At 33.4% G+C, this 17,524-nt stretch overlaps 1 protein-coding gene across 5 annotated transcripts in view; it reads right to left on the bottom strand.

The window, feature by feature from the left end:
* The window catches only part of KANSL1L (KAT8 regulatory NSL complex subunit 1 like), a 112,915-nt gene that overhangs the window by 9,224 nt on the left and 86,167 nt on the right, over nucleotides 1-17,524 (bottom strand). For all 5 annotated transcript variants that reach the window (XM_032479966.1, XM_032479965.1, XM_032479963.1 and 2 more), the window contains 3 exons: nucleotides 10,717-10,882; nucleotides 7,918-8,025; nucleotides 246-374 (listed from right to left, as the gene is read on the bottom strand). In XM_032479966.1, the coding sequence (XP_032335857.1) occupies nucleotides 246-374; nucleotides 7,918-8,025; nucleotides 10,717-10,882 (403 nt within the window). The remainder of the gene's footprint in view (nucleotides 1-245; nucleotides 375-7,917; nucleotides 8,026-10,716; nucleotides 10,883-17,524) is intronic.

Here is a 17,524-nt window from a genome sequence, read left to right as displayed (position 1 = left end):
AGTTAGTAGAAAATAATTAGGAAACATAGGAAGGAAATCCATAATTGCCATGAAGTGGATGGATTCCCAGTCCACAAATAATTCTGAACTGACTTCTTGAATATGCTGTTACCACGTTCATAAACCATGGATATTTTGTGTAATTAGTGACTTGGATTATGAACTCCCATGAGGCAGCATATGGAGATGAGAATTTTTTATTTTCAGTTTTTAGTGCTAGAGCTCATGTCCTCATTTTAACCTACCTAGTGCTGTTTCACTCAAGTGTCTTTTCTTTCTTCCCTGTAACAGCTGTGCAGAAGGGTCTGACCTTATTTGAGGCTTGCATATAGGAGAATATCCATTTCTCCACTGATTCAGAGAAGTATTATGGACTAAAACAAATGGAAAAGAAAGGAAATGTGAAGTTTTAGTTCCTTAACACAAACAGATAATGAACATGTTTATCTGTTTTTACTTTGTAATACTGCAGAATATTAATATACCAGTCCAAAATTACATATAATGAAATAAGTACATACCAAGATGAAATACTCCTAAACTGAAAATACCCAGAATAAGATTCATTAAAAACATCTTCAGTAAGTGCCCAGTTTCCTATAGTTGCTCCATTATTTTGAGGAGGATGAAGAGGAAAGGAGATCTCATTTTTCTAAATTACCAAATTTTGTGGAGAAGACTTGTTCAGATCTGTAAATCTTGGCTGAATAGGATCTGAATCCTTAGTTCTTAAATCCCTTAAATCTGGGAATAATTCAGGACTAAGTAACATTACAGAATCACAATAGACTGGGATCTCTTGAGAGCAAGAACCAGTTTCATCAGCCTCTTGACTGCCAAAACCATTCTTTGTTTTTAAACTGAAGTATAATTGATTTCCAATATTGGGTTAATTTCAAGTGTACAGCATAGTGATTCAGATTTTTCAGATTATGGAAATTACAGATTATTATAAGATACTGAGTACAGTTCCCTGTGCTATACAGTAGATGCTTGATTATCTATTTCATATATAGTACTGTGTATCTGTTAACTCCAAACTCCTAATTTATCCCTCCCCCTCTCCCTCTTAGTATCCGTAAATTCGTTTTCTATGTTTGAGTCTATTTCTGTTTTGTAAATAAGTTCATTTGTATCATTTTTTTTAGATTCCATATATATGTGACATCATAGGATATTTGTCTTTGACTTTTTTAAAGCAATTACTTTTTTAAAACTTTAAGCCACTTAATATCTGTCCCTCAGTTGCCTTATTTATAAGATAGGAATAATAAAAGCTATTGTGGGATTATGAGGATTAAGTGAGTTAATTCCTGTAATAGTCACTAGAAGGCTATCTCACATAAGTATGCAGTACATGTTAGTTTCATTGTGATTACTGTTTCTATCTGAACCTCATATTTCCAGTACTGGATTAATAACCAAATTGGCTTCTTTTTGAAATGCTGTGCAATATGGAAAGGAACAGAGAAAGAAATAATGTAGGCTGAAGTGCCAATTTCTCACCAACACTGAAAAAAAGTATGGCCTACCAAAAGTGACCGAGATTTCAAGATGACAAAGCACCCTAGAAATGATAGGCAGCATTTGTATACATAAACCATGCACAGGTCTGCACATTTACAAACACCCTAGCAGACAAAAGAAGAAACTTGTAAGTAGAGCAGAATTTGTGAGGACTCTCTGAAAGACTAATACCTTGTGAAATTCGAAGAGCAAACTGTAAAAGCATGTGGGAAATTACTGCCACAAAAAATGTGATCAAAATCAAAGGGGCTCTAGACCTGGAAGAAAAACTGGGCAGGAATATTACCTGGAGCAACTGACAGAATGACTACGCATGCCAACACCTCAGCCAGGGTCCTGGATGAGGCCTGAGCACAGAAATGGATGAGTGGATAGTACGGCAATGTATAAATGCCCCACTTTGAAACAATGTCCTGCTCATCCTTAACTGCCTCTGAAAATAGTATAGAGTGCAAATTTCTACCTCTTCCATGAAAAGGATCCTATAAAAAGCAGTGGCAGAACAGTCTCAACAGTGAATATCAAAAAGATGAGAACACAATCAAGACTCCGAAACTCTCAATACTAACAGCATAGATCAAGGAAGTAGGAACAACAAATGGGAGAACCATCTCAAGAAATAGTTAATATATATACAGAATACAGAGTTAACGGGTCTTCAAAATAACTAATATTGCCAAGAGAAACAGGCAGAAGTCTCTGGAGAGACTTCATAAGTAGAAGGTATAATTGTTCATATTTAAAAACAAGATGATCACTCACCGCTGGAATAACAGAACGGACATAGCTAAAAATCAGAATGAGTGGGTTGGAAGAGTAATTCCACAACTCAAGGAAATAGAGTGATGGAAATACAAAAAATAAAAAAATAAAGGAGGATAAACCAAAACAGGGTAACAGAGGAGAGAGTAGAATGAATGGGAGGCAATATTTGAAGAGACAATTGTCAAAATTTTTCCACAGTCAATGTTATGAACCCTAAGATTTCAGTAATACTTGTGTCAAAAAAAAAAAATCATACAGCATATCACTATGAAGACATCCTAAAAGTACCAGTGAAGGTATAAAAAAAAATTACTGCAAAGGAATGAGAATCAGATTGACATAAAGCATAATCAGATGCAGGAGAAAACAGCAACTTTTTAAAGCACTCAGGGAAAAGGGTAAACAATTCTAAGATGACCCCCAAGATTTCTTACCATCATCAAAGGAAGAATGCAGAGAAAGAAGTCAAAGTACAATAGCATGGCAGGCATGATTCCAAACTCATTTCTAAAAAGGGGTAACTAGAATTGTGAGAGTTAGGTTTTATAACATATATGTGTCTGTCACATGTTGGTGTTCCAATTGTATCCACTCATTTCAATGGAAATATTTCTAGAGTATTTTAAAGCAAATCCCAGGCAATTCAACCCATCTGTTCTAAAAAGAACTCACCACCTTCCTTGTCTTAAAAGCACAACAAATTTTGAAGAAACTTTAACCTTCTCTAAGTTGATGCTTTTTATTGAATTCTACTTAAAAGTTTTCTTTACATGTTTCCCCTCTTACTCTTCAGTGTTTTTAAGGTTTCAGTGGACTCCTGAAATAGCAGGAAATACATGGCAATCTAGAGTCTAGCGCCACACATTCTCTTCACCTGTTCTAATTATAATAACACTCTCAGCCTTTCAGTTCTTGCTTACCCAAATCCTCCCCTAAATTCCATCCTAAAATACATCTTGATCCAAGATCTCTCCTGTCTCCTGCCTTCCCTTCCCTTTCATTTATATAATCAGTAACTCTGGAGAGCCAGTTTTGTGCCAGGCAGTGTTATACCTTGGGGATACAATGTGAGCAAAAAACAGGCATGGTCTCTGCATGTGCTGTAGCTTACAGGCACTCTGAGAGACTGCAAGTAATGTGTGATAGGAAAAAGAAGTACTACTGATAGAAGATAATGAGTGTATCTAGATAGTAAGAGAGCTCTAGCAAAGGCTTCCCCAGATAGAGTGATAAGATTTCAAATATGAACAGAAATAGCTGATGAATGTAAGGGGAAGGAAGAGAGAATGGTAGAAAGGCCCAAGGCTCCAGGAAGCAGGACAAATTTGGGAACTGAACAGCAGCCAAGTAATGCAGCATAAGGAAGCGTGGTGAAAAAGAACCACGAACAGGTTGTAGACAAGCTATCTAGGCAGGGCTTTCAGGGCCCTATATTAAATAATATTCCCTCTTGTCATGTATTTTAAAAGATCTGCTGGGAAGCATATGTGATGTAATTAGATTGAAAATATTACTTGCTACAGTGATTGAAGGGAAGTAAACATTGGGCTATTTCAACAGTAAAGAGAAGGGATCATCATTAGGTTGGACTGAAAGTGGTAGAAATAAAGATACAGAAGCAGGTTTGAAGCGTAAGACCACACTGACAGTGGGGTTGGCTATGAGGAAGTGCTGGGGGAGAAGGCTGAGCCCTAGGTGCTGGCTCGCTTGTGTGGGTTGTGATGCTGTTGGTTCCTCTCTCATCTGTCCACTCTAAAAAATAACAAACTTCCTGTTTTGACATAATTTCAGACTTTGAGAAAACTTGAAATAATACAAAGAAGTCCCATATACCTTTTCCTCAGAGTCCTCAGATGTTAACATTTTAGCACATTTGCTTTATCTTTCTGAACTCCAATGAAATTAAGTTATTGACATGATGCCTCTCTAAATATGTCAATATATTTTTTTTCAAAAACAAGAACATTCTCTTATATAGTCACACCATGGTCAAAAGCAAGAAGTTAACACTATTACCTACACAGAGACCTTATTCAAATTTCACCAATTACTCCTATAATGTTCCTTATAGAAAATACTGATGACTCTGCATTCAGTTGACAGGTCTCTTTAAAGTTCTGTCATATCTCAGATAATTCCATTGTTTTGTCTTTCATGACTTGGAACATACTGATGAGAACAGGCCCTTAAGTTGGCTTTGGTTTGTTCTCACAATTGGCAATTAACTAATCAGTTCTTCAGCTTACTTTTCCCTGCTTTATTGTTACCTGAAGTCAGCAGTTCTGTCACAGTTGCCAACTCGGATGGACAAGTACAGGGTAAATCCAAGCTCTGGAGCAAAGCTACCCTAACACAATCTACCCTACAAGAACCCCTGGCCATTTGAATATACGTGAACATAGCACATTGTTTCATTTCTCCATGATGAGGTATGGGATTGTTTCCATTTTCAAAGCCAACAGGATTTGAACTACCTGGAACCTTGTTGAAATGTTGAATCTTAGAAACCATTCGAAACTTGCTGAATCAGAATCTGCACTGTAAGATATCCACCAAGTAATCTGCACACTAAAGTCTGAGAAACAGTGATCTGGAACACTTCACTCTTCCTCCAAATTCCAGTGAAGTATTTGGCATCACCATCTTTGTGGACTTTCTCTTTTTCCCATCACCCTTAACCTCTCTTCCTCTGCCTTCCCCTAGGCAGAGTTATACACTCCCTCCTCTTTTTAGAATGTTTTTTATCATGACTGTACCCATAACATTATTTAATAGTCATGTGTGTGTCTGCTTCCCCCATTACATTATAATTTCTTTGATTTCCTATGATTCACCTTTGATTTCTCAGCACCTAATAGTCTATCTGTCCCAGAGCAGTTGCTCAATAAATGTTGGACTCCAGTTTTACTTAATTCTGTACAAAAGAAAAATTAATGACCAGCCATATAAGACAAACACATAGGATGAAACCTAATTAAGGCTTAGTTATTTGGAAGGGAATGAGGAAAACAGGGAAGGAGAGATCAGTATACAAAAGAATACATTGATTTGCCTAATGTTATTGCAGCATTCAATTCAAATGTCTTCCATTCTTAGCTTTTAATTTCCCATTACCAACATGTCATTACATTATTGATACATTACTAATAATTTTGTGCCTAACATTTACACTGCCCTATATTTAAAAGTCAGATAAATAATAAAACATAAGAAATATAATCACCTAACCTCATTTTTTGCATATTCCCTCTCAAATACATATATTTCATATTTCAAATGTAATAATTTTTATTTGCATATATGTATTACTGTATTTTTTAAATCTGATAACTCGTTATTGTTTCAGATGTCCGCCCAACATTCCTCTGATTAGAGACAGTATCACTTCACTATTAGCTAGCTGTTGGTATTATTTCTATTGTGGACATTCCTTTTTTATTTTTATTGAAGTATAGTTGGTTTACAATAATGTTGTGCTAATTTCTGATGTATAGCAGAGTATTTCAGTTATACATATATATATTCCTTTTCATGTTCTTTTTCATTATAGGCTATTACAAAGTATTGAATATAGTTCCTTGTGCTATACAGGAAGACCTTGTTTATCTATTTTATATATAGTAGTTAGTATCTGCAAATCCCAAACTCTCGATCTAGCCCTCCACCCTCCCTGTCCCCCCGGGTAACCAGAAGTTTGTTTTCTATGTCTGTGAGTCTGTTTCTGTTTTGTAAATAAGTTCATTTGTGTCATTTTTTAAAATTCTACATATAAGTGATATCATATGGTATTTTTCTTTCTCTTTCTGGCTTACTTCACTTAATATGATGATCTCCAAGTATTATGGACACTCTTAAAATAATCATTTTCATCATACATTTTTTTTCTTTTTTTCATCATATATTTTTTTCAATTAAAAAATGTTAGTCTCAGGGCAAATTCCAAGAAGTAGTTACATCATGTAAATATAACCTGTATTTCCCTATATTTCTTTAGTCTTTTTTTCCTAAGCACAGGCAATTGTTCCTTGTTCCTAGTGCTTTTATTTTTTTTCTTCTCTAACTTTTTACTGTGGAAAAATTTCAAGAAACACATATGGGAATAACAATAATGAACTCCCCTGTACCTAGCATTCAACATCAAGAATGCTGGTGTGGGGGAGGGTATAGTTCAGTGGTAGAGTGCAGTGCTTAGTATGCACAAGGTCCTGGGTTCAATCCCTGGTACTTCCATTAAAAATAGCAATAGTAATAAATAAACTGAATTACCTCCCCCTCACCAAAACAGATTGCTTAATGTAAAGTGTGACACTGATGTGAATGTATTCTACTTCCAGCTTCACTGTTTATAAAAGGTTCATTATTTGTGTAATTATCCTTAAAAAAAAAAAAAAGAATGCTGGTGACCAATCTTGTTTTAGCTCTCTCCCACCAACTTTTTTTTGCTAGAGTATTTTAAAGCACATCCCAGAGGTCATACGTACATATATGTCAGTTTGAATCTCGAATAAACTAACAGGTAAAATGTGTTCCTCAGTAAAATTTGAAGCTTTCTTCATGTAATTCCTTGTTAAGTTTAACCCTAGGTATTTTATATTTTCATTGTCAATGTGTCTAGATAATTTATTCTTCTATAAATTCTAACTGGTTATTACTGGTATTTATAAAGGTTACTGATTTTTATAGGTTTATTTAAAAATCTGCTACCTTTCAGAACTCCAATTCTAATAGGCATTCAGTTGATTCTTGAGTTTTTGAGATAGATGATTATTTCATCCAGAAATAATCTAAGTTTGTGTGACTTTTTTGATGTTGAGAAGATTTTAGCTTAGTAGAGAGTCAAAACACATTGATGTGTTTTCTTCCTTTCTCTGATTGCTTCCAAGCACTGACAATGTCCCCACCCCCTATTCAGAGTTTCATTATAATTTTTCAAGTTCTATTCTGAAATTTTAGTGTTTTATTTACAATTCTTGGAACCAAATAGAATTTATTCAGATACATGGTATGAAATGAGTATATAAACAAACTTTCCCCCAAAAGACTAACAGTGCTGTTTATTGAATAGTTCCCCACTTATTGATTTACAATCCTTCCCTTATATAATAAACTATAAGCTATGTAGTCCACTTCATGAATCTACTCTCCTAAATGTAAGCAAAATAGAATCTATGCTAATGTTTTTATATGTGGTTGGGCTAGATTCTCTCAGTATTTTTTCCAGTAATTCTTTTTATATTTTCCCATTAGTTCTTCCCAATGGGCCTTCCAATTATTTTGTTAAGTTAACCGAATTCTATTAGAACGTTGAGTTACATTGCATTAAACATAAACCAACAGGAAGAACTGATATCATCACTGTTCTTGTCACCAGCACTGCTGTTTCCCCATGTTTAAATTTCTTTTTATACTTATCAATAACATTTCATAATTTTCATTATCACACATTTCCTGTAAGGATTACTCCTGTGCATTTTCTATTTGTGTGTGTGTGATTTGTGAACAGCGAATATTAAAAATTAAGGATTTACATTTATTCCTTTGTCAAATTTTATTTCCTTAGCAAAAGTAATAAGTATATGAAAGATGTAAAAGGTATATAAAGTACAAGATTTGTAAATGACATACCAGGTGATGGAGATATGATACAGTCTCCTACAAATTTATTTTCAGCAAGATCTCCTTTTATTTCAGTCTTTTTTAACAATGTTTCAAAGTGAAAATGAAGAGGCACATCTGAAAGATAAAGGGAAAAAGAAGTATTTTCAGTGAACATCACTCTTTACAGACTCCAATATTAAAGACTGCTTTCTTCCTATGAGTAGTACATAAGGTTAGAAAAATAAGCAAAAGCTTGAAAAGTCAGAACTAACAGAAGTGGCAAAATATTCTTTCTAAGTGTATTGTTAGCAGTGTTTTGGAAATTACTGATTATATGTACTGAACAAACAAAAACACTAACGATGAACAATTTCATAAACTAAAATAGTACATTAGATAAATAGTACATGAAATAAATCCTCCCAAAAGATCTTTAACAAAATTTACAGCAAAACCTGGCTGACTAAGTTCATTCCACCCTACCCTTGTGAACTCTGCATTTGAAATAATGAGGTTTCCAAAAGACATAATTATACGGTTTTAATTACTTGAGGGAAAACCACTATAATTCAGATGCAACCTTTTATGAAAATGTCAGGTTTCACATTGTCTTAGTTTTACTAGTATTTTGAATCACAAAATGATATCTACTTTTACAAATACCAAACATGTTGACAAACTAATTTTCTTCTTTTAAATAGTTAGGAGAGGCATTCAATTCACTACATTTAAACTCCATATGCTCACAACCAAAAGAGAAGCTAAGTAAATAAAATAGATGTGCTTCACATTTATTAACTAAAGTGGTTTTTCTTCAATCAATAATGCGAAAACAATCATATTAAAAAGAATTCAAGAGAGACACCTAAACTTTTTCCTAAGAAACATAAATATTTTATAAAGTGGTTGATTTACTAAGTTTTGCTACTGAAAGAAGGTATTTATTTTAAGGAAAACTAATTATGAATGCATAAATCAGGACAGACCCAGGAGAGTCTGGATTTTAACAAAAAAGTATCTCTCCGTCAAATGGTGTATTTTAATGGCAGATCCATACTCAAATGTAGAAAAATATGCACACACAAAGATGGGTTCATGAGTATCAGGGAGGCTGTCCCAAGGGGCAGAGGTAGGATGGATTACTATGACCATATGAAAACTATATGATGAAACGATAAGAAGACAGGTTAAATATGCTGCTTGAATATTTCAGGATTGTGATATTTCCAATTACTAAAACAGAAGTTTGTTTCTCTAAAGAAATACCACTTAACTTTTATAAAGGGTATCACCAATTCTACCACTGTTCTTTGTGAGTTGTGGGAAAACATGATGCAACTAGGGAGGTGTCTGTTCTACCCATATACTTTCCTTAGCACCCACATTGTGACCTTTATTAAAATATTTCATAACATTTTATTGCACTTAGTTTACATTTCAGTTGTCAAGTTAGAATGCAAGTACCTTGAGGGATATATTTGTATTAATACTCCTGACACCTACTTAGTACCTAGCATACAGCAGCTATTTAGATTTTTATTAAAAGAACACAAGAAGAAACAGATAACCCTAACTAGTAGGTGAGGAAGCCAATCTTATTAGAGGGGACATATAGAATGAAAGATATTTATGCCAGCTCTCAGATATATGTCATCGAAGAAACAGATTTACTAATAAGAATACAGAAACACATTGAAGAATATGGCTAGGAGTGTGGCTCTGGAGAAGGACTACCTCAGGTAAAATCCTGTCTCCATCATTTAATAGCTGTGTAATCTCAAATGAATAATTTAACATCTCTAAGCCTTAATTTTCTCCTATGTAAGATAAAGAAGACAACAGTACCTATTCTCATGGGGTTGCTGCAAGAATTAAACAAGGAAATGTAATGTGTTTATAGGACCCAGTGTATGCTAAGACCAAATGTTAGCTGTGTCATTATTGTTATGTGTATTATTTTTGTTTCTATTAATAAAGTTTCCTCAAAGATGGCATAAAATAGTTCCTGCCAGGAACTTACTTCAAAGTTATGGTGTAGACAAGAAACCACTGTAATACTGGGAAAAACCAAGCTAAGGTTCAGGGCAGGAATAGGTAAAAAAAAATGGTGCTTTACAAAGACAAGCAGTCGCTGGGATGATTAGAACCGAAAGCTGAAGGAAAGAAAAGCCCATTTGACATATCTCCCCATAAAGAGATGAACCTGAGACAGTATGAAGAATGTTTCCTTTTTAACCCTATTCATTCAGTTCCAGTGTAGATAAGACTGGAAATAGTTGAACAGAAACCAAGAACTTTAAAGAAACTTAAAGCCACCTTAGGGATGCATGGATGTAATGCCTCATTTGTACACTTGTAGATTATAGAGATTCCTGAGGTTCAAAAGTTGACTATACCTAAAGATGGACAATTTTCTTCTCTCAGAGAAATTTAATGCTGATTATAAATGGAGGAATACTATATGGCAGAGAAAACTCCATGCAAAACAACACATTAGGAAAAGAACACTGACTTACTGAGAAACATTTCAATGGCATTGCCATGTTATCAATAAAATGCTAAAAATTTAACACTCAAAGGGAGATTAAAAGCTAGGTATTTCCCAAAGCAAATCAAAATGGTTTCCAAGGAATTAAAGAATCAACTTACAAAGACAGAAAATTAACTCAGCATGTGACTAGATTAATTCCTCTATGAAAATGCTTTAGTTCTAATATCCAGTGATAACTGATAAAAGCTTATTAGGCTCATATTTGTAAGATTAAATTTCATTAATATTTCATAAAAATATTCAGTTACTTAGAAAATTTTTATAAGGAGGCTTACCTGATGGCAATGATAGAACAGAATGGAAAGAAGAATCTAACTCTGATACATGTTCTCTCAGTATTTGAGACTTTGAATTGTGCTCACAGCTACTCCAAGTTGAAGCTGATTGCAGGCAAGGCATTTGTGTAGGATTTAAAAACCTTGTTTCTTTTGAAGGCAAAGTCTGCAAGAAAAAAAAAAAAAAAAAAAAGACTACATTTTTGTTGAAAACTGAATCAGAGAGAATGTAACATAGTACAGTATCTGATTGACACCAGCAAGAAGTCCTGCATTACTAAAGTCACCTCGGAGGGGGTGCTTTACAATGACCTGGAGTAGGTGACAGAAGTTACTGACGGCTGTGAATGTGATAAGATTTGACTAGGGTTGACGCCACTAACCCCTGCCTTGTTCAAGGGTCAGCTGTCTGTTCTCCTTACGGCCTCTTGTAACCAGTGAGTGACATTAGAGTCCGCCTTAAGTTAAAATGCCAGACAATATCTACACTGGAATAACAGTGAAGTTCTATGAAGTAATATGTATCACATATTTACATTAAGTAAAATTAAATTTACAGTAAAACATTAAAAAAGATATATATAAACATGTAATATGTTTCATGAATTTGAATTTCTTAAGACAAAAATTTCAATCCAGAAATCTCAAGAAAATCACGTTGCTAAATCAAAAAAGTTATGTTGCTACATTAAAAAATACATATTCTGTTAAATGTTAGGTCTTTAAATTATTCTTTCTGGTTATAAAATTAGCATACAACCAATGAAAAATATCCATAAAATAGAGCAAATATTTTAAAAATTAATAGAGTTCACTTGTACTCCATCTCTCATACCTCTACCTCCTATAATAACAGTTAAGACTCATTTTTTAATGGAATTGATATTTAAAATGCTTATAGTAACTGAAATATTTAGATGCCCTTTAAAATTTTTTTTTATTTTATAAGCTTACATTAAGTTTGTCAACGTTCTTGAGTTTGTTTTCTGTCTAACTGGCATTTTCTGTGTTTCCATAGCATCTTGGGCATAGCATTCTCTGCCACAGCATTCAAACAGATTTCCTCTGGACTGTGAGCTCCTTGAAGGGTGGGACTACAATGGCCCTGACATATGGTTGAAACTTGAATGCTCACCATATGAATTTTATTTTATTTGCTTTAAAAAAAAAATTTAAGTGAACAGAACTTTTCAAAAACATGTGTGCCTGACACTATTTCATTGGGGGAAACAACAGTCCCTGTTAATATATGCTAAGATTTATCACATAATGACTTCTGTTTATTATCCACTGGCCAAGACTTAGGTCAGCTAGTCATACCTAGCTGCAAGAAAGGCTAAGAAATGCAGTCATTATTCTGGATGGTCAAGTAAATTGTTGATTTTTATAAGAAGACAGAACATGTGGATACATGGTTATAAGGATGTGAGTCATGTCCAAGATTTATTCTAATGCTGCTATAGGTATATATCTATAGGAACAGTTCCTGTTTCTTACCTTTACAAGATGCACTGGTACTTTTGACTCACTCTAGAATTATTTGTTCTTTTATGATGTCATTCAAAAAGATACAAGAAACAATTATTTAAAATTACAAAGAGAAAATGTGCTAACCTCCCCTTTTCCATGTATGGCTAGAACATTATGAATAAAAGGTGATAAAATCTGAATATTTACCATATAATTAGTTTTCTCTTGCAATTTTTCCAAATCCAGGAAACCCATTAGCCAATTTGAAACTATCCTAAATAATTATGGAGACAAGTGAGGGGCATCTAGGAAAAGGCCTTTTTTCCCCTGCAGAGAAAGTGAAGCCCAGGAGGCTGAAAAGGAATGGTTGGAGAAATAAGAGAAAAGTCTAGAGATTCCTGCCAATAAAAATTCAAATGTCTAGAGGGTGTGATCAACAATACCATATGCTGCATAAGATTCAAGCAAAAAAAGCCTGAAAAGCATCCACTACATGTTTTAACTTTAACAATGAAACATTTCATATATACAAGAGAGCATATAATTTGTAAGGAAAGCATAAAGTAATGTTTAAAAAACACCTTTACTCACCATCCTACTTTAAGAAACAGAACAATACCAATACCTTTGAAGACTTTTCCTCCTGTCCCACCACCATGAGTCTGTGGCAGAGATTGCTACTTTCCTCCCAATATCTGTCCTCTCCCCCTGTTCTAAAACTCCTGATTTTCAGCTGGGCACATTTCTCAAACTTCCTTGCACTGAAAAATTACTAAATCCTAGCCAGCAGACCATGAAGAGAAGTCATGTGTGCAATCTTTAGAAACTGGCCTTACAAAGGTCCCTTAGCCCTCCATTCTCCCACCTGTGATGGCGGGCTACCATAGCCTTGTGGATGAGGGTCATGCTCAAAAGATCAAACAAAAAGGCAGGAGGAGCCTGGTTCCTAGAGAACGACATGGTTGTGATGCCTAGAATATTTTCAATCTGTTGTAAAAAGAAATAAATTTACAACTTTCTTTGTTTCACTAATTGGAATTTCTGTCAAATGGAGCTAAACCAGTATCTTAACTAATACAATGTACCTCCTTAATCATATTTTTCTCTCACATTTCCAGGAGTAACTGCTATCCTTAATTCTAATTTTATCATTTCCTTGTTTTTTTCTTTATAGTTTTTCCACACAAGTATATGTACTCCTATATAATTTACTATTTAAGTCTGTATGCTTTAAAAATGTATATAGACAGAATAATACTAATGTACTTTCCTGCTTTAGTACTCAGCATAATGGGCACACAATTTATCATTCTACTGTTTACAAATATCTAGATTGTTTCCAATGTTTTACCATTAAAAAAATGCTAGTAGGAATATCATATTTTTCTCCTGGCACATGGGTGCAAGATATTCTCTAGAGACACTGCTAGAAATATAACTGCTGCTTCTACAAATGCATGAATGCACATGTTCAACTTCACTAGATGATATATGTTACTAAGTAGTTGTAACTAATTTATACTCCAACAGAGCAGATCGTAGTTCTCACTGCTTCAGATCCATCCAGCAAGGGTATTGTCAGACTTCTTATTTTGGCCAGTCATAGAGCATACAAATAGTATCTCATGGTTGAAATTTGTATTGCTCTCTTTACTGTTTAAATTGACCACCTTTTCATACCTGTAACTGGCCAGTTAGTTTTCCTTCTTTGGGGAAATACATGTTTTGATAATTTTTTCTATTGAGATGTCTTTTTCTTGTTGTTTTTTTTAAGTTCTTAATATACTCTAGAGTTACAAATCCTCTGCAGGTTCAATATGTTGCTCCCTGTCTGAGCTTCTCTTTTCACTTTTTTGGTCTTTTAATCAACAGTTATTCTTAACTTAATGTTTCCTTTATATATAGTTTGTACTTTTTTGTATCTTGATGAGGAAATCTTTTGTATTTTGATGAGGAAACCTTACCCTAGTGATTCACACTTTTAAAGATTGTACTTTATCTTCTGTATAATTTTTTAAATAGCTTAATTTCCACCAAAAACCTATAGAATTTTGTTTAAAAGCACTGAATTTATAAATCAATTGGAATATTTTTAACATTTAAAGAATTTTGATATCATAATTAAAGATCATCCAATCCAATCCATAAATATGGCATATCTCTTCATTTATTTAGGTCATCTTTAATTTCTTTCAATAAAATTTTAGAAAATTTTTCTTTTAAAGTCTTCACATATTTTGTTAGATATATTCCTAGGTACTATATAATATTTACTGTTTCATGTAAAAGGGATTTTAAAATAAAATTGACATATATTGAAGATATCCCACAACTTTGCTAACCTTTCTTATTCTAAGAATATTACTTCTTGTTTCTTTTAGTTTTCTATTAACCAGACTGTCTACAAATAATGGCAATTTAGTTTCTTTCACTCAATCCTAAAACCTTTATTCATTATTATTTATAAGGTTGCAAGCATGCTAGATGGGCTCACTAGTTCAATAATAAATGGAAATTATCAAAGGAGACTATTTTTGTTCCTGATTATAAAGGAAATGCTTTTAATTTTTCAGGATTAAGAGTGATGTGGATTAAGAATGGTTGTAGAATTTTTTCTTATATTCTGTATTGGAATATATTCCCACTTTGCCAAAAGTGTTTTTTTTAATATGTTAATGTTGAACTTAGTCATATACTTTTTGTGACTCTAGTGAAATGATTACATGGCTTTTCTTTTTTAATCTAATAATGTGACTATTACATTAACAGATTTTTAAGGGTCAAACCAACCTTGGATTCTTCTCAAGGAATCTTGCTAGTGGTTTATCAATTTCTTTTTAAAGAACCAGCAACTGAGTTTGTTTAATTTCTATACTGTATATGGAAATTTATTGCATATGTATGTTTGTTTTTATATTTCATTGATTCCTATCTTATTAGGATTATTAAAATATTTTGTTATATTTTTGCCCCTCTGTTAACTTAAACTTATAGATTCTTTTCTTTTAGTGGTTCTCCTGGAGATTACAATGTGCATCCTTAACTTAATGGCTTTTAGAGTATAAAACAAATTATACCTTTTACGACTTCCCTGAAAACAATGGGACATTAGAATACTTTTTAACTCCACTTAATCTCCCCTTTCTTTGCTATTTAATTGTATATATATTTAAAACACTACAACATATTACTATTTTTGCTGTCAACATTTATATTATCCATATATTTATCCTTTCCATTGTTCTTAGCATCTTCCTACAATTCTGTTTTCACCTGGGATCATGTTCTCTCTCCCTTTGCTATAATTATAGTGTAGATTTGCTGTCAACAAATTCTCTCCATTTTTACTTATCTGATATCTTTGTATATCATCATATTTGAAGAATATTTTTGTGGATACAGAATTCTAGGTTGGCTTTTTTTTTTTCTTTTAGTATTTTAAGGATATTCTGGCTTTCATTGTTTCTATTGAGTAGTTGTCTTATTGCTGCCCTCATTTGAAGGTAATGTGTCTTTTTTACCCTGACTGCTTTTAATATTTTTCTGTGTCTTCACTTTTTAGCAGGCTTGTAATAATATGCCTTGACATAATTTCTATGTATTTACTCTTTTGAGGCTCACAGAACTACCTGAATCTTTGGGTTGATGTTCTGTTTTAGTTTGGGGAATAGTCTCTATTATTATCTGTTCAAATGTTACTTCTGTCCTATTCTCTCTCCTTCCTTCTAGAGTTCAATAAAATATATGGGTAACTTTTCCTCACTGATTCACAGATTCCAAATATCTGATAAAATAATCTGTTTTTTCCCACTTGTTCTCTATTTTTCCAACATTAATTGTAGCTATTTTAATGTTCTTGGCTGTTAAATCTTAAGTATCAGAATCACTCGATGGTCTATCATTTTTGTCTATTTTTTCTCTTTTGAAGTTTGGTCATGTGGTCCTGTCTTCTGGGATGCCTAGTAATTTTTGATTGAATGCCAGATGATATTTTTTTTTAAAAATCACAAAGTCTCCAAATGATATAGTTTCTCTAGAGAGGGTTCTCTTTCCCCACTTCTCATAGATAAAGTGCAGATTTCTCTCCTTTAATCATATTGCAGAGTGTGCTCCGTTAAGTCTAGGTTGCAGCCCTAGTATGTTTTATATACCTGATTTGCTCCTGGCCCTTCAAAGTTTTCAGCTAAGTGTTTTGGTATATTTTACAGAGTTTCCCCTGATTATTCAGTCCTTTTAAAAAAAAAAAATCTTAAGAGTATGCTGAAGAGTGCCACTCTGCTTTGAAGAGGCTTTTGTCATTGATGTTTCAAGCCTGCTCTCTGCAGCCCGAGTAGTTAGCAAATGTTATGAAGAGAACATTGGTCAAAAATGTTCTGAAATGAAAACTGGCCGTGTGTTTTGGATCGCCCAAAACATATCATCTATTAGCATCTGCACCAAATTTGAAAATTTTTGCCAAAGTTCCAGGGCAAGAGTGGTTGCAGGAGCCAGCTCTTCTAGGTGTTTCCCTCTCTGAAGTCATATAATAAAACTTCTCCTCTAAATTTTATATTTATTAATTTCTTCTCATGTCTTCCAATTCTCTTTTTCCTCTCTGTATTTCATTTTCCTTTCCTTCTTTCCTTTTTAATTCCGAGGATTTCCATTTTCAAGCTAGATTAGTCATGCACTGTAAAAATATTCTTCATATTTTATATTCTAATATTTTGTATCTGAAGGCTTTCCTAAGATAACTGTCACATCATATTACTGGAATCAGAAGTTCAATATTGGATCTGACAATTGAAAGGTCACTCTGACCTTTAAAAATTGTTTCAATAAAATACTTTTGTTGGACACCATACTACAGCAGGGTAAAGAGGGAAATAAAATAATGACATAGCAGTGCTTCTCAGGAAACCCAACAAACGATAGAGATAAATAGAAACACTTTCAAACTTGTTGTGGAGGAAAGAGATTAAACAATAGTTAAACGGGATGTGTTATTAAGAAATCAGTTTTCAGTGCACCAGAAACTAACACATTATAAACTGATTATATTTCAATAAAAAGTTTTTAAAATAAGAAATCAGTTTTGAAACTAGAAAAGGCAATTCCATTTCTGTCCATGAATAAACAAGTAGAACCTAATTAAATGTAAAAGCTTTTGCACAGCAAAGGAAACCACTGACAAAACGGAAAGACAACCTACTTAATAGGAGAAAACATTCACAATATGATCAATAAGTGCTTAATATCCAAAATTTATGAACAGCTTATACAACTCAACAGCAAAACAAACAAACAAACAAAAAAACATCCAATCAAAAAATAGAAGACCTAAATAGACATTTTTCTG

Source organism: Camelus ferus, chromosome 5 (genome assembly GCF_009834535.1).
Source record: "Camelus ferus isolate YT-003-E chromosome 5, BCGSAC_Cfer_1.0, whole genome shotgun sequence".
Taxonomy (NCBI): Eukaryota; Metazoa; Chordata; class Mammalia; order Artiodactyla; family Camelidae; genus Camelus; species Camelus ferus.
The sequence above is the reverse complement of the archived record's forward strand: the minus strand, read 5'-3'. Positions and strand labels throughout refer to the sequence as shown.